Source organism: Centropristis striata, chromosome 3 (genome assembly GCF_030273125.1).
Source record: "Centropristis striata isolate RG_2023a ecotype Rhode Island chromosome 3, C.striata_1.0, whole genome shotgun sequence".
Lineage (NCBI taxonomy): Eukaryota > Metazoa > Chordata > Actinopteri > Perciformes > Serranidae > Centropristis > Centropristis striata.
In genome coordinates, this window is record NC_081519.1 from 17843792 (window position 1) to 17863803 (window position 20012).

At 38.2% G+C, this 20012-nt stretch overlaps 2 protein-coding genes across 2 annotated transcripts; both read left to right on the top strand.

Moving 5' to 3' along the window:
- Nucleotides 1-8744: 8744 nt before the first annotated feature.
- On the top strand, nucleotides 8745-14569 carry LOC131968788 (protein transport protein Sec61 subunit alpha-like 1). The gene is made up of 12 exons (XM_059329813.1): nucleotides 8745-8860; nucleotides 9711-9778; nucleotides 9890-9955; nucleotides 10047-10125; nucleotides 10355-10486; nucleotides 10673-10782; nucleotides 11376-11529; nucleotides 11634-11794; nucleotides 11917-12114; nucleotides 13030-13221; nucleotides 13317-13393; nucleotides 13489-14569. The coding sequence occupies exons 1-12, from the start codon at nucleotides 8854-8856 to the stop codon at nucleotides 13673-13675; spliced, it is 1431 nt and encodes a 476-aa protein (XP_059185796.1). The 5' UTR covers nucleotides 8745-8853; the 3' UTR covers nucleotides 13676-14569.
- Nucleotides 14570-15623: 1054 nt separating this feature from the next.
- chchd4a (coiled-coil-helix-coiled-coil-helix domain containing 4a) lies at nucleotides 15624-19921 on the top strand. The gene is made up of 3 exons (XM_059329805.1): nucleotides 15624-15768; nucleotides 16222-16320; nucleotides 17693-19921. The coding sequence occupies exons 1-3, from the start codon at nucleotides 15747-15749 to the stop codon at nucleotides 18067-18069; spliced, it is 498 nt and encodes a 165-aa protein (XP_059185788.1). The 5' UTR covers nucleotides 15624-15746; the 3' UTR covers nucleotides 18070-19921.
- The last annotated feature ends 91 nt before the right edge of the window (nucleotides 19922-20012 follow it).

Consider the following 20012-nt stretch of genomic DNA (forward strand, 5'->3'; position numbering starts at 1 on the left):
GAATGTTTGCATGAAGCCTGATAGATGACAAATAAATGAAGCCTAATTCCTCTTGCATGAACTCACCCACATCCTCCCTGATTTTATGCTTGTTGACATACACAACAACAACAACAACAACAACAACAACACATGGCCTAGAATATCACACAGATCTTTTTTTTAGTGTCTTTGGTGAAGAAATTAAATCTGTGAACACAACCAGTCAATGTGGTCTGCAGACAACAACTGTCTGATGAATTCTTCTTATGATCTGCTGCACCACCGCATCCTTTCACCGCCATCTGAGAATTGCGCCATTGTCCGTCACACAATTTAGCGTGCAAGCAAGCAGCGGACGCTCCTGCCCCGGGTTGTGAAAACAAAGTGGGGGTTGAAACCAGTCACCACTGCTGTGACCAAGATACATGGTGCCATTCAGGTTTCTTCATACCAAAACCTCCCATTAACTTTTAATTGTTGTTTAATTTGTAAAAGATGAGTTTTTACACTTAGACTTCCAAAATGAGCAACGTCATGTCAAAGGAAAGCAAGAACTTCAGGAATACAGCCTGCCTGATTTGACAGGTGCTAAATTGAGTTTATTGAATGGTGACAAACTCTGCACAGGCAGTTACATAAACAGGTTGATGATGTAATGAGGGAGAGATGAAAAACAGAAACATAATGCGGGTTACTCCTTCCCGCTCAAATGTAAAAAAAAAAGTTTAAAAAAATCTCATGTGATTAAGATGGTGGTAGATGTGGGGATTAATCTCCTGACCTGCTTAAAAATCTCTATATGATTTGACTGGGATTCAGCCACCAAAGAAGAAGTGTGCACCAAAGTTGGTTTTCAGGTCAGGCCAGAAGAGATTATAGGCAGCTATGCTTTAGTGTCAGGATAGTGTTATGAGAGGACAGATAATGTATGCTACAGATACATCCACAGCACTCCCTCATAAGGCTGCGTTTGAGTGACAGCTGTGTGTGAATACTGGAAATACTCTGTAGTTTTCTTACTGTCACAGCTTTTCTTTGTGTGCCTTCATATTCACACCCAGTCCTACTTGAAACTTTTTTGTTTTACGCTCCAGAGTAATATAAATGAAGTACAAATACAAAACACTTGTTCGCACAAGTATTCCACAAGTACAGGTGCGTTTATACTACAATCAACTGAAACCCTTTGAATATAAAGGTGAACTGCATTTTACTAAATATGTGTTCTAAAATCAACTGGCTGCAGTAATGATTAAGGTGTGTCTAAAACTTATAATCACTTTAAATGACTTATATATAGACATGACTTATCTCCTAATTAAGTTCTTGACAGAAAATTAAGGAATTTGTATTGAATTGCAGCTTTTATTAATTATTCCTAAGGACTCCTTTTCCCACACATAAAATCTGAGAGAAGATATTTGAAAAAGACATTGTGTAGGCTGCACTCATTTTGTACAAAGGATCTATTTTTAAGTTCAGCTCCCATTTGCTGCCCTGATTAAACGACCACTGGAATTTTTAGAATCAGGTCAACTTGTCACAACTCTAAAAGACACAAGCTATGAATCTGAAACAATGCTAAGAGTCTTCAGACATCAGATATGGGGACTTGAGGCATTATGACTTGGACTTGGAATTTAAAAACTTGTGACTTGACTTGAGACATGATGACTCAAATGACATCTGTGTTTTTTTTATTTTATGTTTTCAGATTTAAATGTTCTCCAGCTCCATATAGCACATAATGGGAACCTTAAAACAGTAGTGAATATAGTTAGGATTACTTTTTGATCAATTTAACGAATGACAGAAACACTGACAGTCAATCAAAATCCATCAACATTTTCAGCACCTGACATTCAAACGCTATATAACTTATAAATAATAATGTAATAAAGTGTACATATTATAATCAACAGCATGTCTCTTTCTCTTCACCTCCCTGCTGTGACATCATCATAATGGAAAGTCTATGGGTGAAGACGAGCAATTCTCCTCGGACTGAATAGGCGCCATCCCAGGGTCAAGTACCCAGTAACTGGTAAAGGTTAGGAAAGAGGTTCAAAGGTCAAGATTAAAGTAAGGTATCCAGAACAACTGACTACTGACCCTTTTTACAGCAGACACTTTGACTTGTCAGAGCAGGAAAAGCACAGCTTTAATTATAACAATTACAATGGCTCCATTCCACTTCATTGTAAGTGTCCCAGTCAGCCAAAGCGCTGGAATTTGTTAACCGTATGTTAATGCACCTGTGCTTTTGCTTCTTTGACGAGACAAGATGTATTTCATAAAAAAGGGTGTATTGCTAATCCCAAACAGGTTAATGTTTAGGGGTTAGGGTCAGGATATACTGGAAAAAATGTATCAATTGTTTTAACTTGAAACAGCTCAAATTGACCTGAACACAATGGGAGAGTTAACATGTCTGAGCAGATTATTGTATTTGGGAATATAGAATCCTGAATCCTGCTGCTTGCATGACTAAAATAATCATAATCCACTTACTGCCTTTTTTGGAGCTTGCAGGAAATAAAATAATATATATTAGTTTGTTAAACTTCTGATGAACTTTTCAGCCCAAATCTGAAGTAAAATGACATCAATAGACATATTACATATATATATATATATATATATATATATATATATATATATATATATATATATATATATATATATTTGAGCTGTATATATATATATATATATATATATATATATATATATATATATATATATATATATATATATATATATATATATATATATATATATATATTTGTGCTGATTATTTGACAAATTATTCCTGGAAGCATTGTAAGCCCCTTATGATTAAGTTGTTTTTTTAAATCTGTATTTATGTTGTATAGATTTATATATATATATATATATATATATATATATATATATATATATATATATATATATATATATATATATATAAAATCTATACAACATAAATAGATATATATCTGTATTTATGTTGTATAGATTTTATATATATAAAATCTATACAACATAAATACAGATTTAAAAAAACAACTTAATCATAAGGGGCTTACAATGCTTCCAGGAATAATTTGTCAAATAATCAGCACAAATATTACATCATGATGTAACAGAAACCAAAAATTATTTATCAGCATGACCCCATTCCAAGATAAATCATTCAATTCATAAAATCCTTTCTCTCTCATTGATCCTGCTCTCACACAAAGCCGCCACTGCAGTTAAATCATATTAATACTAACAGAACCAACATCTAATAGCTCAGGTTTTAACCCCTTAATAGAATCACACTGACAGTTTATAAGAACATGAAATGACAACACAGTGCACAAAGGCTGGGTCTGCCCGTCCAGTCACAGAGGCAGAGAAAAACAAGAGAGCAAAAGCTAAACGGAGCCAAGACGTAATTGGTGCGTTATATAACGGTGGCAGTGACGCTGTCTGCCAGGCGTCAGGCCTTGACCTGGCCCGAGGGCCCTGTTGTACCCACAGCATGCTGGTTCACTCTGTCACACTCATTTACACTGACCTCTTAATTAGTATAATGAACCATCAGAGGCACAGATTAACAATTAACACACTCTTTATTCAAGCTCACCCATAAAGGTCAAATAAAGGAAGACTTTCTGCCCTCTTAAATCACTCCATGGGTGCCACTCTGGCTTGCATTACACTATTACACTGCCAGGCCTCGATTGGATTAGCTGGGGATTACAGCAGTTGGGGTTTACGCATGAAAAACAAATAAATACTGTGAATATATAAAACCCATTGTGAAACAGTTTTTCTGACACAATTGGCTCATCCCAACAGAGCCTCAGCTGTCCACTCTGATGTGCTCATAGTAGTAAACAGGCGCCAGACATGCTGTTAACTTATTATGAATTTAAATCAAAATTCAAATATGCAGCCAAGGATTATAATTTAGCTCTCCCTATCCTTCAAACTAACGTGGGATTCTCTTTATCCACTGATATCTCTGTCCCCTTCCCCTACTGAAAGACAAGACTGTCCTCAGTGGTGGGTTTACATAAGTGCCTCATTTACATAAATAGTGTTTGCACGGATGAGCGTATGATGTGTTTTAATGCTCATTCTCAGCTGGTGAAAAGCTCAGCACTCATTGCGATTCTGGGAACACCGATTGACAGGAATGTGACATGATTATCTAGAAGTTTCAAACCAAAAAACAAAAGCTATTAATATGCTCACCGCTGATAGACTGATGTCCACTGAAAGACCATGTGTTAGGGTTAAACATGGCTAAGACAGTGTGCAGAATGCAGATATGTCAATTCAAGTCAATTTTATTTATATAACCCTAAATCACAGATTTGCTTCAGAGGGCTTTACAGTCTGTATAGCTTATAACTCGCTCTCCTTTGACCCTCACCTCGGATAAACTCTGAAACTCGAAAGGGGTGGGAAATGTCATTTTGTTTTTGATAAGCTTGCTGTGTACTGATGGGGCAGATTCAATAATATTTATAACTTGATTCATAATGTTTCCATGCAACAAACTGGGTTGGACAGGTTAAGGCTCGAAGAGTGAGATTGTTTAAGGTTACGGTAAGAATATTGGGGTAAACCAAACAGAGGCACTGGAATTTGTAGGAATCTCTCAAAATTGTCAAAGCCTCTGTAAAACCACTATCAAGCGGTGCCTGAAGACTGGTGTTCAGTACTCTGTTTTCAACCTAATCCTGGTATTTTTTCCTAACCTTGGATTTATCATGATGTTCAAATGGTGATACAGTAATTGTCACATGTTAATAATGTGTTACACAGTACTCCATGGGACTTCTTTTTCTTATTGTAAAGAACCAAAGAAACCCCTTCATGAGAAAATGTTGACTGACTTACATCACATACGTAACATTACATAACTAACTTACTTTAAAAAACAACAACATACTTTTAAAAGATAACCAAATTTTAGCAGGTAGTTTGCTGACTAAACCTAACCAAACTGCAACAGTTTTGCAACATAAACCATGTGTTTAAAACTATGACCGTAATCCTGTAGAAAATGTATTTCTTTTGAAAGATAGAGAGTTTAGTTGTATTGGAAAGTAATTTTCAGCAGACAGGGTTTCCTTGTTTCTGCTCTTGCCAGTAACTCAGACTGTTATTTCATGTCCATCCATTATGTTCTAATAAAACTGCCCACTGACTCATACTCATGCCTCCACACTCACAGAAGGAATCACTGTTTACATTAATGTACCTCTAAAAATAAAGAAGAAAAAGTCTGACTCATCTGCAATAGATGCAAATTAGCTAAGTAGCCACAGAGCGACATCAGTGTGTGCTCCTGCTCACTTCAGTTCCCCACTCCTCACAGTGACTGTATGTCTCGCTCTGAATAATAACACTGTGTGGAGGCATATGTGTCAGGTAATTTGTATGTGAAAATCTGGATGGTGTGGGTTTTTTTTTTCTGAAAATGAAATCAGAGCACATTTGGTTGAGATGATGTATTTTATGACAGCGGAAGTGTGTGGAGAGAAGTGGCTTCAGTCGATGAACACATCAAAGAGTTTGCTTCTGCTTCTTACATCTTTTTTTACTGGAAATAGAGCGTGTGATTAAAGAAGGAACTCTTTCATTGAGAAAGAAGTTATGGGCACTCATTAGCCATTTAAACACTGTACTGCATGTCAGCTACTAATAGAGAGAGAGTAGTGGTGCTCAAAGAGACTCATTTATTTATTTTTAAAGCAGCTTGAAGGAGTTTTTAACCGATTATGAACCAGTCTTAATTTAGAAATGATGCCTCTATACATCAGCAAGAATATTGTCTTTTTTCTATGTTTTCCACTCAAAATTAGACAAAATAATCCACACCACGCAGACCTGAAGGGTTTATGTTTACATTTTGCCAGCATGTAAACTTTGGCAGTGAGTTATACCTTAGCCAGAAAAAAGGAAGCAGGAGATGATTTTTTTTCATTATATTTTGTGGGTTTTGGCTGGATCAGCAAAGAGAAAAAAATAAGAGTTTACCAAAGAACAAAAGAAAAGCTTTGTTCCATCTTGTAAAGATCAATATCTTTATAGCAGGAGTTGACGGTGCTCATGGTAACACTACCGCATTTGTCAACATATCAACACGAAATATAAATTCTTTCTAGTTCCTTCTAGTTTCAATCATCATTGTCATTTCTTAATAGATAAATAAAATGAATAAATTCATTTCAACCACAGATGAAAATGTTATTCATCTTTTAGCCTTTTAACTGAAATATACCAATACTAATACCAAATATGAACAAGCTGGTAAATGATGCAGAGCAGAAGCAACTGGTTGAGATTAAATTAAAAAGAATTTGTTATTTTGATAAAACATACAATGTTTGAGTAAAAAAAGACAAATTTCTGGCTCCAGTTTCTATAATGTAAAAATAAAATTTACATAAAATGTACATGCTAAATTGTGAATTAAAAATAAAATAATTTTGACATTTTATAGATAAAACAATTAAGCGATCAATAAACAAAATAATGTCAAATTAATCAATAATTACACAAAACATTAGCAGCTGTAAAATTATGCCATACTTGCATATGATGTTAATGAAAAATGTAAATATTATTTGCAGACCCTATGTATCCTGTGCTCTTGGGAAATGTAGAGTGTAAATAGAGTGGTGATGGCTTTTTTTCCATGTGCGAGGCATACACTGAAATATTGGTGAGGTTACATAATTGAAGGTTGCAGACAGACACAATGTCCTCCACAGGTACACACATGGACAGTCTTATTGTAGGGGAGACATTACTAATTGGATCAGCAGTCATGTTTTATTTGCATGGATATTTCTTCTGTACAAAAAGATTATAAATGTGTTTGTGCATTGCCACAGACTATTTGAATTTTCTGGCGCCAGGGGACTGATTGCACATGCTGTGTTATCCTTTTCAGATCATTAAAGAAACACTGCAGATTAAACAATTATTGAGGAATGGAGTGTGATTAATTCAGAAATAAATTCCCATCAACTAAAAATAACTTCTGTTTAACATATCAAAGCTGAGGTCGAAAAACCACATGAACAAATATCTCTTTATCTGACGGCAGATATGCAGCCTCTGAATGAGTGTGGGTTTTCTGCTGGAAAACAGATCAATTGATAGATGATAGGAGGTCCAGAGGGTTTAGGCTGATCTGATGAAGGCCCCAATCACTGTGCTATTGTGTCATTATTATGGGTCAGTGGCTAAGTGCGCGACCAGCACTGTGCAGCCAAAGCTGACAACTGTGGCAAAGAAATGAAACCTTCTCATTATACACAAATAACCACAACAACAAACATTTCTTCAATAAATCTACACAATATGAACCTTACTTTTCTTTGTTTTCATCTGACAGACGATCAGATCACACACACACACACACACACACACACACACACACACACACAAAAATACACAAGCACGGAAAAATATGGAACAACACTGAGCTCTAGTGGTGAAAATGATGCATGAGAAACTATACACTTCAGTAACAGCACAAAGAAGTCACTGAACCATATATATATATATATATATATATATATATATATATATATATATATATATATACATATATAAAGTAATCATACTCATTGTGCAGAATTTCTCATTTAAGAATAATTCTGATATTATTTGATCATGATTATTGATACAGAAGAAGGTGGAGCTAACTTAATGTAGGCTACTACTGAGTGGATTAACAGTGGGAGTGCTGAGATAACACTCATACAACACCCCATAGAACAAATCTCCATCTAATCATTTAAATCATGTGCTTGATAAAATCAATAGCCATGACTCAGTCAGTCCAAGGATGGATTAATAACGCAAGCAAATAGAGGAAGTTAGGTGGGCTCATTATGACAGTTTTGTATCATCTTGCACTGTTTTCTATACATGTCTCTTGTCTTCATCCATTCCTGGTCTGACCCCATATTTAGATAGATATCAAATAAATAGATCAATTTTCATATGGAATGCAATAAGTCAATATTGAATGAATACATAAATGAACAAATATGACTACAACATAAACATACCTATGAAAATAATTAATGAATACACAAATGAGGCAATGCAAATATGAATATCAAAATAAATGTCAAAACACGAGTCCATATAGTTAAATAAAAAATATATCCGATGTGTGTTGATGTGAGTGTGTGAGTGTGTGTGTGTGTGTGTGTTTTGCATTTATTTTATAAATATTTGTTATCATTGTATTTACTTTACTTTTTAGACTAACTTTATTATTTATTTACAAAAAAATATATTTCATATTATATTGTCTCATTTGTTGATTTATTGTGGATTTATTATACAGCCATATTTTTAATTTATTTCATAGGCATATTTATTTATTCATGTAGTAATTTATTATTTTTAAATACTGACTTAAAAGCATTGACTGTATAAGTATACATAATAATAATAGTAGCTCTTTCTCAGAGGAAGGGCTCAAACATGGAGGTGTGTACTGTTCAGAGCGACTGCTGAGTCTGGAGTAGTGCGCCCTCTGGCGGATGGGAGAGCTCTGTCTTGCAGGAGGTTAAATTATAAATGTTAATCAATAAGTGAATTTTAATCGTGCATGTTTCGAGTTGTCTGCATTTGTCTGTCACCCTGAATAAAGTGTCCTCACTGACAGGACCGTGCCCGTCCCTCAGTGTACATCATGTAGTGTGTGTGTGTGTGTCTCAGAGAAGTGACGTGTGTTAGCGGCTTGTCTGGTGACGTGTCTCTCCTGCTCTCTCTTTTCTTACGGAGCGGCTGATGGAGCCACACTGACTCCACTGAGCACTCACACTGGTACCAGTAACACGGAGGAGTCGGCCTTAGGACACCATGGGGAGTACGTGACATTCTTCTCTTTTATACGCGCACACAGGGTGGTAAAAATACCTGCTGTCTGTTTTATCTCGAACAATAATGGTCGTAAAGCGATCGCCGGGGAGCTAATTAGCTAACCTTGGATAGGTTAACGCTAGGTGGCAAGTTGTAGCTAGCTCACAACGGGAGCTCATTTGAAGCTTTTAAAATACTCTCTTCTGTGATTAAGTAACGTTTGCTTCACAATCAGCGCATTTCTAACACATTGCCTTCCTTTTTTTTCAAATAGGCGTCCAAGCTTCCTGCTTTTTAAGTGATTGCTCACTCGTTTAGTGATTGAACGCTATTTAGCAGCAGGCTAGCTGTATTGACTAGGATAGTTTACTGTCAAGACAAGTTGATGCTGGTTTCTTCTCGTCCTTATATATGAGCATGTTGAAAGATTTGTGATACCAAATTGACTAGTGCAGTAGCAGATAAGACATCTGTGTCATATGTTAAATCGCTTGCTGTCAAAGTCAATTTCAGTGATTGACACAGCTGATCAACACCAAGACGAAACACTGAGCAGCCAGCTCGCAAACTGTCTAAAAATAACTGCACACTGGATACTAGTTACTCCAACCTTGTTTAGGCTTATTTGTTTGAAGATCCAGATATTGCTTAGAAAATACCGCTTGTCGCTGCATTGGCCAGTTGACTGCTGGCAGCTGTTTAGCTGGTGGTCAGGGTTAGTGATGACGAGGCATCTGAAGTAACTTGGTTTAAGAAGACCAAAACTTAAAGAAGACACACATTTTTCGGATACTGCAAGTGAGTGCTTTAAATGAAATGTTGCTTATGTCATTTAACCTGCTATTTTCTCTCTGCAGTTAAATTTTTGGAGGTTATCAAGCCCTTCTGTGCGGTCTTGCCAGAAATTCAGAAACCAGAAAGAAAGGTACCTATAGGCTTTTTACCATATATGATTAAGTTCCAACATGACTGTGATGTGTACATGTGCATATACCTATGAACATGAATGACATTTGTTCCTTTTTTATCCTTGCAGATTCAGTTTCGAGAAAAAGTACTATGGACCGCCATCACGCTATTCATCTTTCTGGTGTGCTGCCAGGTTAGTATCTGTTGATGACAGACCTTAATGACAGCCTGCTGGTTCTGTTAGTGGTGATAATTGTTTGATACACATCTTTTTCTCAATTCAGATTCCTCTCTTTGGCATCATGTCGTCAGATTCAGCAGATCCCTTCTACTGGATGAGAGTAATCCTTGCTTCCAACAGAGGTGCTTGAATTGTAACTGTTTAACAGAGTTAACTAGGTGGTTCATCTGTGTCCTGTGCAGCTCCAACAAGTAGAAATAATCAAAATCCAGTGTTGTTATCAGAGCTGACACAATCACATGTGATAAGTCAAAGGTCAACAGACATAGGTCCCTATGCATTGTTTCTTGTGCTGCTGCAATTGTTGTTATTACTAAGACTTACAGTGACACTAATGCTATTCACCCCCAGGTACTCTGATGGAGCTGGGCATCTCACCCATTGTCACCTCAGGCCTTATCATGCAGCTGCTGGCTGGTGCAAAGATCATTGAGGTGGGAGACACTCCCAAGGACAGAGCCCTCTTCAACGGAGCTCAGAAATGTAGGTCTACTACTCACTGTATTTGCTATTTTTAGACAACTTGTCACGTACCTTTGAAACTGAGAATATTTTTTATTTGCTTTGAAGCTAGCAGATAAGATATGCTGTTCATTTTTCAGTAACATCAGTAGAAGCTATCCCTGCAAGATTCCTAATTGCAAATCATTTTTTTCTACCTTTTTGCAGTGTTTGGAATGATCATCACCATTGGACAGGCCATTGTATATGTTATGACTGGCATGTATGGAGACCCTTCAGAGATGGGTGCTGGGATATGCTTGCTCATCATCATTCAGGTTAATAACAAAGTTATTATTGTTGTTGTTGTTATTATACTGAAACTGTGCGTTAAAAACACACAAAAACAATACATTTAACCCTTAATCGTTACCTGCCAACATATTTAGTTAACAGTATTAATAGTCAGTCATTCAACCTTGTGTTATTTAGAGTCAGGTGTTGTGTGAAGCACTTAAAGGTTAAATGTAAACATGTTGGCTTTTGGGCAGTGTAGGTTTTCCTTTGACTTTATTTTCTTTTTCATGGCAAACAGAGACATTTTAAATACATGTTATCCTTCTCCCTAAGAGGGACAGACAAAATCAGAAAATTAAAAACAGTTAATGGTTCATGTGACTATTGCACACTCTGGCTCCATATGCATCACATAACAATTAATGGTTCTTGAAGAAGGTCTGAGGGCTGAAACCTCATCTGAATAGAAGATAAATACCTATGGGGCCAGAGTGTGTAACACTGAGTTTCAAGTCTACATCCAGTAATCAGCACCCTTGTTGTCCTTTTCTATTATTTGGTTCATTGTGACTGTCATAATGTTTAGTTGTCTGCCTGAATCGTCTCAATACAAACCTCCTTTCCGTTTCTTCAGCTCTTTGTCGCAGGTCTGATTGTCCTGCTGCTGGATGAGCTGCTCCAGAAGGGTTACGGTCTGGGCTCGGGTATCTCTCTCTTCATCGCAACAAACATCTGTGAGACGATCGTCTGGAAAGCCTTCAGCCCCACCACTGTCAACACGGGCAGAGGTATGGGCACTGGGAACAGACACATTTTAATGCTGAGCGTGACAAAGGAGATACATCTTGGTCTTTAATATAATAACTAACTGTAACTCCTGTTGTTTATCCAGGTACTGAGTTTGAGGGAGCCATCATTGCTCTCTTTCATCTTCTGGCCACCCGCACGGACAAGGTGCGCGCCCTGAGAGAGGCCTTCTACAGACAAAACCTGCCTAACCTCATGAACCTCATCGCCACCGTCTTTGTGTTTGCTGTGGTGATATACTTCCAGGTGAGCTGGCAACATCAACTAAATATGTACAGCCCAGTGTCTTACCTGCTGATACTGCACTAAAGCGATTTAAACAAAACAAATATCAGCTTTCTGATGAGCACACTTTGTTAACTCACCAGGGCTTCAGGGTGGATCTGCCCATTAAGTCAGCACGCTACCGTGGTCAATACAACACCTATCCGATCAAACTGTTCTACACCTCCAACATCCCCATCATCCTGCAGTCTGCCCTGGTTTCCAATCTCTACGTGATTTCTCAGATGCTCTCAACGCGTTTCAGCGGCAACTTCCTTGTCAACCTCCTGGGAACTTGGTCTGTAAGTACAACATGGGGGCCTCACCTAGGGAACACCCGATCTCTGTTTGCAAAACGCTTAAAAACTGTCCTGGGTTGCGCCAGCTTATGCGTTCAGATATATTATAACATATGTTGGAGTTTATGTATAACATAAGGGTTGCAGCTGCTGAAATAGTTCCAACGTGGGTTTAAGTTACAAGGTCAATCTTAGCCCTTAGTAGGTGCGATGTCGTCTGTAAATTAGTGGTTGTCATGGCGCATTGTTTTGAAAGGTGGGAGAGATGAGGATAAGGAGCAGGTCTGTTATCACCTAATCATTATGCAGTATCTGAGTTTATGTACCCATTTGTTGGTGTTTGGTTATTGACTTTAGCTAATTTTAGGCTCTTTGTTATAGTGTAGCAATGTGACAACTGGACATGAGTGAGTATGACAGGTGGTAGCATAATGTTAAATTAAAAACAACAAACATGGTGATTGACAACCAAACAAATTCTTTATTTTTGTGAGATGATCATAATGTAGCAAATATAAGACCCCCCTAATTTGTAGCAAGCAACGACAATGTCTCAGATTTTCAGCCCCACTGTTTTCTTTCTGTTTGATGTGATTTGACAACTCTGTAATAATCTCTGCATCAATAATATTGCTGTTAAATGATTGACCACAGGAAGTTAAAACGCCAGTTTCTGCAACAATATTTTGGTTAGTGTGGACTTTATGCCTGGTGAAACTTTGTGGTGCAATCAAACATTGACACAGCTACAACACCCAGTTTCAACACCCAAACTTAAGAGAAAACTAGCACACAGCTCACAGGTTACAGGAGATTTGATCAAGGAGTATTAATTATTTTATAAAGAGGGTACAATCGGGCTCAGTCTCTTGTGCTGTATCACCTGTAGCATCTTACTAACAGACTTTTTCTGTTTAGGACACCACGAGTGGTGGACCAGCTCGAGCGTACCCAGTAGGCGGTCTCTGCTACTACCTTTCTCCCCCGGAGTCATTTGGTTCTGTCCTGGACGACCCGGTTCACGCTGTCATCTACATCGTCTTCATGCTCGGCTCCTGCGCCTTCTTCTCCAAAACCTGGATTGAGGTCTCAGGATCCTCTGCCAAAGATGTAAGGCTGTGTTTTTTTCTATATGCATTTGCAACTTGCTTCGTGTGTCAGTTCCACATGAAATGAACCTGCATTTTTCACTGTGTGTGTCTCAGGTGGCCAAGCAGCTGAAGGAGCAGCAGATGGTAATGAGGGGACACAGAGAAACCTCTATGGTGCACGAGCTTAACAGGTACAAAGCAAACAGAGTATCAAGTTTCATGTTGCAACATATGGAAGTTGTCCTCAACAATATTTCTGTATATCTAACTGATTTACTTTTTATAGGTACATCCCCACAGCTGCCGCCTTTGGTGGCCTCTGCATAGGAGGGCTGTCTGTCATGGCCGACTTCCTGGGTGCCATTGGTTCGGGTACAGGAATCCTCTTGGCTGTGACCATCATCTACCAGTACTTTGAAATCTTTGTAAAGGAGCAGAGTGAAGTGGGCAGCATGGGAGCACTGCTTTTCTAGAAAATACCAACCTTGTGACACACACGAGACACAAAGCATCCACCCTCCATCATTTATTTTTTTTACCCGCATTTTTTTGCAGTTCGCACAATCAGTACATTTTGCAGCTGGGATAGGTAATGTTTCTCTACCACCTGTGTTTTCCACCATTACCTCTCTATCAATGCTGAGAAAACGGTTTCAGGCCCTCCCAGTGTTGCACATAGTATTGTGAGACTTCAGCCCTTTTACTCCAATAGCTGTGACCCATCTCTCTGCAGGCTGCCTAAGTCTCCACTGACTGTCTTATCAGCTGAAGAATGCCTAAAAGCACACAAAGTGTGAGGTGCTGTCTCTGACTTACCTCAGGCATTGTTCATTGCAGCATGTTCAAGGAACACTAAGACAGCGACATCATGTTTAGTGCTTATTTCAAGCTAAAAAGCACTGCCTGGACATTTCGGGGGAGTTGAAAGAAAGCCATGTCAGGTTCATCACAAGTAGCAAGCATGCTTGAAGTTTCTGGGGCCTTAAGTAGGATGTGGAAAGTATAAATAAACTATGCTTGTACTACTGCTAAGGTTTCTGGTAATCTCAGACAAGCTGTTGGTGGATTTTATTTTGATATTTTAAATGATGGACTATGTTTATATTCACTCTGGTCTTATGTAGGGCACAGTGTTTGTCCTCTGTCTCTGGGTCCTACAAGGAAAGTCTTGTCTGTGTCATCATGCTTTTATTCCCAGACTGAATCGCTGCACAATACTGCCGAGGTGGTCGGGATGAGGGTGGGTTTGATAGGGACGAAAAGGGGTTTCATTTTGGTTTTTACTTTATGTAACAGACATAATTGTGTTATTAAAAAAAAGGATTTTTTCCAACATGCTTGGAAATTGTCTCCTGATTTATATTGTGTTCTTGCTGTGCTTTGTCCTTCTTGTTCTGTGACCACTAGAGTACACTACACTACCTGTGCATCAAAAAAATGAAGAGAGCATACAGTGGCATAGCAGCTGAGTGGTCTGAGCACACTTTATGGATATTTAAAACTGGATTTGACACTCCAGCTGAAAGACTTAAACAAACTTGCAGGAACAAGCTTCAGCTGCAGTTTATTTCAGTAGCTGTTCCATGCAATCAGTTCCGCTAGAGGTTTAGGCTTAGGATAAACTATGTGTGAGTAGTGTGTTAATACCTTATGGTTATCACCCGTGGACAGCAGTGTGGCAGAAATGAATCACCTCCCGAGGGACAATCATAAAACACGACATGTCCCCTGATCGTTGGTACACAATGTAATGTAACGATGGTAAAGATGAGAAAATGTCAAAGGGTGCAATGTAAAGGTGTTCAGGTTAACTGAGTCAATGTCATAAGACTCAACAACTGGATAGAAAAACAAGAGGAAACTTGGTAAATCAAAATTAAAATGGAGAATTATTTTTAAGTTATTTGTAAATTCAGTTATATAATTAATAAACAAAATTCACAAACGTTTAGAGTTCTATTTATAAATGTCTAGAAGTAATGGTTCTGCATATTTAAATGAAAAAGAAAATACCTAATAACATCATTTATGGGGTTTAAGTTATAGTAATGTCCAGACAGCCATGCCAAAAATAATTGCAACACAATAAGGTAACTTATTACTATTTTTTAAAGTAAAAAAAAAAATCATTTTAGTGAAAGGTTGAATAAGTTTTTAGCCCCATGTACTTCTTATATGTTACGAATTTAGGAGACACTCAAAATAACGTTTAATTTAAATCACAAACAACTTTAGAAATGTAGCTTTTATTTGGTTTTAAGTTATCAGTAGCACATAAACGACTAATATCTCATTCAAAATAAATTATTTTTTAATGTTAAAAATTATGTTTATATAATACATTAATATCCAATATTTAGTGTTTAAAAAGGCCTGGTGACGTCATTATCGTGCGCCCACATGTGACCAGGGGGTCAGAGACGGAGGGGTTCGGACGCCGGTAGCTTGTCAGATGAAATCCCAGCAGTTGTTGAGTAATTCCTCTCACACTGGACATCTTTCAACGCAGAGGTCGAGGCTCGACGGACTTAAACACCGGCAGACATGTCGTACTGCAGACAAGAGGGTAAATTTAATCTTCTTTCATTCATTTTCACTCCACGGCTGGGCAATGTCATCGAGCGAGCCACCATGCTAGGCTAACTTTCTAGAAGCGGCGTTAATTTACTGTACATTGCAGGTTAGCGATATGGCTAGCTGCGAGGGAAGCTACGCCTCCAGCAGCAGTGGAGGTAGATTTGTAATGTGGTCTGCCATTGGAGAAACTTAATACACTGCAGTCATTTGACACGTGAGTCACACAGTGGGAGAAAAAGCTAGCTGTGATCCTGATGGTAAGATTGTCAGGCTAACATCTTGCTGTCAGACAGGTTAACTCAAGTCAAAGCTACTGGCATAGTGCACCCCCAGGGGTCACTGTCAGTGTCAACCAAATAGTGCAACGACACACTCCAGGACCAGTACTTCTACGTGTACTTCGTTGTAATCTGTGATGATGTTTGTGTTTTTGTCATTTAAGGTAAAGATCGCATCATCTTTGTGACCAAGGAGGACCATGAGGCTCCCAGCAACGCTGAGCTCATAGCAGATGACCCCAATGATCCTTATGAGGAGCAGGGTTAGTCATTTAGTCATTGTGGAAACATTCCTTACCTCGTAAAGGTATTCTGTTATTGGTCACAAAATGCAAATGCTTTGGAATTGAAACACGTTACAGAATGTACCTTTTTAAAATTAAATCTTATTGTTAACTTTCAGATTTTACAAATGTTTCATAATTCACTAATCCGGATTGTTTTGTCTGTTGGTCTTGTCTGCTTGGTGACATACACAAACAGGACCAAGCCAAGCTGTAATGACAAATCAGGGTGGCTGGAAAAATCATAAGCATTAACCAAGAAACAGTCACCTTCACTCCAAATTCAGTGGCAGCAACAACCTGACCTATTAAGGGAAAGAGATTTCTACAAAATAAATTAAAAACAAGTGGATTAGGAAGCAGGGTTAGTCATTTAGTCATTGTGGAAACATTCCTTACCTCGTAAAGGTATTCTGTTATTGGTCACAAAATGCAAATGCTTTGGAATTGAAACACGTTACAGAATGTACCTTTTTAAAATTAAATCTTATTGTTAACTTTCAGATTTTACAAATGTTTCATAATTCACTAATCCGGATTGTTTTGTCTGTTGGTCTTGTCTGCTTGGTGACATACACAAACAGGACCAAGCCAAGCTGTAATGACAAATCAGGGTGGCTGGAAAAATCATAAGCATTAACCAAGAAACAGTCACCTTCACTCCAAATTCAGTGGCAGCAACAACCTGACCTATTAAGGGAAAGAGATTTCTACAAAATAAATTAAAAACAAGTGGATTAGGAAACTCCTTTATCCATTTAGCCACCAGCCTGAATAACATGCAGGTCTCTTAGCAGGTCACTGGCACTGTTGAACTTTTATATTCAATTTGATTTTAACATTGAGGATAGCTTGTTATATTTATTTTTTAATGTATACTGTCTCAATATGATCAATGTGTTTTTAATGTGATTTAGTATGATTATATTGTGGCCTTATATTGTAGCTAATGCTGTTGTTTGTGCAGTGGACTATGAAGGGCTGTGACAATTCCAAGTCCAAAATTTATTGAAATTAGCTTTCAGTTATCGGGAATCAGCGAAATTACACCATATGATGATACATTCCCCCAAAAAATATGGCAGTCATATCGCACTTGATAGTAGCCTATCTTTGAAATTAAAAATGTGAATGCTAGTTGTTGGTTCACAATGCAAGAGATGATAGTTTAACATGGTGTAGCCATCAGTGCTGGAAAAACATATATTGAAAGTGCAATCAAAATATGATTTATAGTATCATGACACCTCTAATATATTCGTGACCAAACCAGTTCCCCTGTGTGGGATAATAATGCTGATCTGAATCTGGCTGTATTAACTTGCCTCTGTCTGGTTTCCTGTTTCTTTAGGTCTGATCCTACCAAATGGAGACATCAACTGGAACTGCCCGTGCCTTGGTGGCATGGCCAGTGGACCATGTGGCTCTCAGTTCAAGGAAGCCTTTTCCTGCTTCCACTACAGCAAGGAAGAGGTGAAGGGCTCTGAGTGCATCGACAACTTCCGTAACATGCAAGAGTGCATGCAGAGGTACCCTGAGCTCTATCCTCAGGAGGAAGATAAAGAAAGCTCCTCCCAAGCTGAGTCCAACTCTGGTTCTGCCTCCGCCGCCCCGACTGAGGACTCTGCCTCACCCCCCGACACTGACTCTGCCCCGGCCACTTCAACAGCTGAGTCTGCTGCCTCATCTGACAGCACGTCACCTACAGACAACCAGACTGCCAGCTAAGGTCAATCAGCTGTCATCCAGGCTTCTCTGTGTGTGAGCACTGCCCAGCTTAACTGACTCTCCACGGGGAGCTCTGATTGGACCCTCCTCATGTTTAAGCCACAGAGAGCTTCCTGATGTAGCTCTGACACTCACTGGGCAATTATTACAGGCCATCAGAGGAGGACTGTGTGAATGCAGAGAAACATAGCATATATACAAAAGTATAGGTTTGCTGAGCACTCAAATCATTGTATAATATGATTTCATGACAGCGGGCCAAGCTATTTGCTGCAGGGACATTAGTTGAAGGACTCACTTTATATGCAATAGGAATTTAATTTGCTGTGTGTGTGCTCATGTCAATCAGAAGAGCTTGTTTGTTTAGGTTCATTATGTGTGTTGTCCTGTTAATCTTGACTGGCCAGGAACATTACTTAGCACTGATTCATTTTCACTAATTCAATTTGAAATCTAAGCAGTAATCATCAGATTTTTTTTTTTTATTTCAGCAATGTTTAGCTTTTTTATGGAACAACTCAACTCAAGACAGTTTTGACACATACTAACTTAACAGTTAATCCATTTGCTGTCCATCACTTGAGAGACCAAAACACAATCAGCTGGTCACAAAATAGAAGCTTACTGCTTCAACTTCAGTACAGTGACTATTACATTTAAGGGATAGTTTGGATTTCTAAATTGGGGTTGTGTAAGGTCTTTACACACAGTGGATGGTTGTCCGCACACCCTCAGTTTTGAAGGAGTATGCAGGAGTACCAGCACAAAGCGAAGAAATGTACCGATTTCTTGTCTACTGCAGACTCAAACTTACCTGCAAACTTACCTTTTTAAAACCAAAAAAAGACACAATAACACAAACTAAACTCAAGTCAAAGCTACTGGCATAGTGCGCCCCCAGGGGTCACCAGAAACTCCTGTAAAGTTAAATCACTGTTTTTGTCAATGGAGTCTGGTGACTTTGAAGAGAGCTTTGTGGAGGGTTCAGTTTTCTTTAGTTTTTTTAATTTGCTGGTTGGACAAGAAATGTACTTGCCCTTATACAAATAGTTTTATTTATAAATAGTTAATAACAATGCAACCAAGTAAGTGAGATGCTGTTGGCTCTTGTTGTGGCACTTCAGTGACAGTTTAGAAAACCTGATGTGCCTTAAAAAAAAGTTTCATAAACCTCGCTCTCATATTTGCATCAAACTGCACAGTACATGTTTGGAGTTTTGCACATATCTTCTAACACCACCCAAGTAAACTCCTGTTTCCAGGATACTTGAGATACTTTGTTGCGCTTCAGCTCATATGCTTCGTCTTTACCCAATACCAAATTCTTGCAGGTGCCTGAGCAGTACTTTTGACTTTTTACATTTGAAATGGTAAGCAACATGGCTCAATCCATAGCTATTTCCATCATCAGCTCAACAAAAAGAGTTACCAAGTTGCTAGCTCTGATAACCATGCTGGGACTCCTGTCTGCCTTTCTGAACTTTGTGCATGCCGACCGCCATCTGCTAGAAGTTATCCATTCTTATCAATAAGTACCTTTTTATATAAAACCATTTCAAAATATCCAAACCATCCCTTAAAGAGTTGTTTTCAGCTGTGTTTGTCTTGGAGAAACTTTAGGGTCTCCATCTCCATCTGTTGCCGTACAAACAATGGTCTGTTAACTGACACTGTATATGGCCTAGACCAAAGTGGTTTGTCACATTTAACTGTCACTGCATAAATGTTTTTGCTGTCTTGACACTGTGTAGAGTCTACAGTTGGATGCTTTGGTCACCATTCAATGACATTCAGGCCTTAAAAGAGTTTTTGTCAAACATGTCCACATTAAATGATCGTCAAACAATTTCAACTTATATTTCCCTTTTGTTTTTCTTAAGTCAAAACACACAGATACACGTCATATTTTCAACCTTCACTTACCTTGAATTGCCTGTATATTA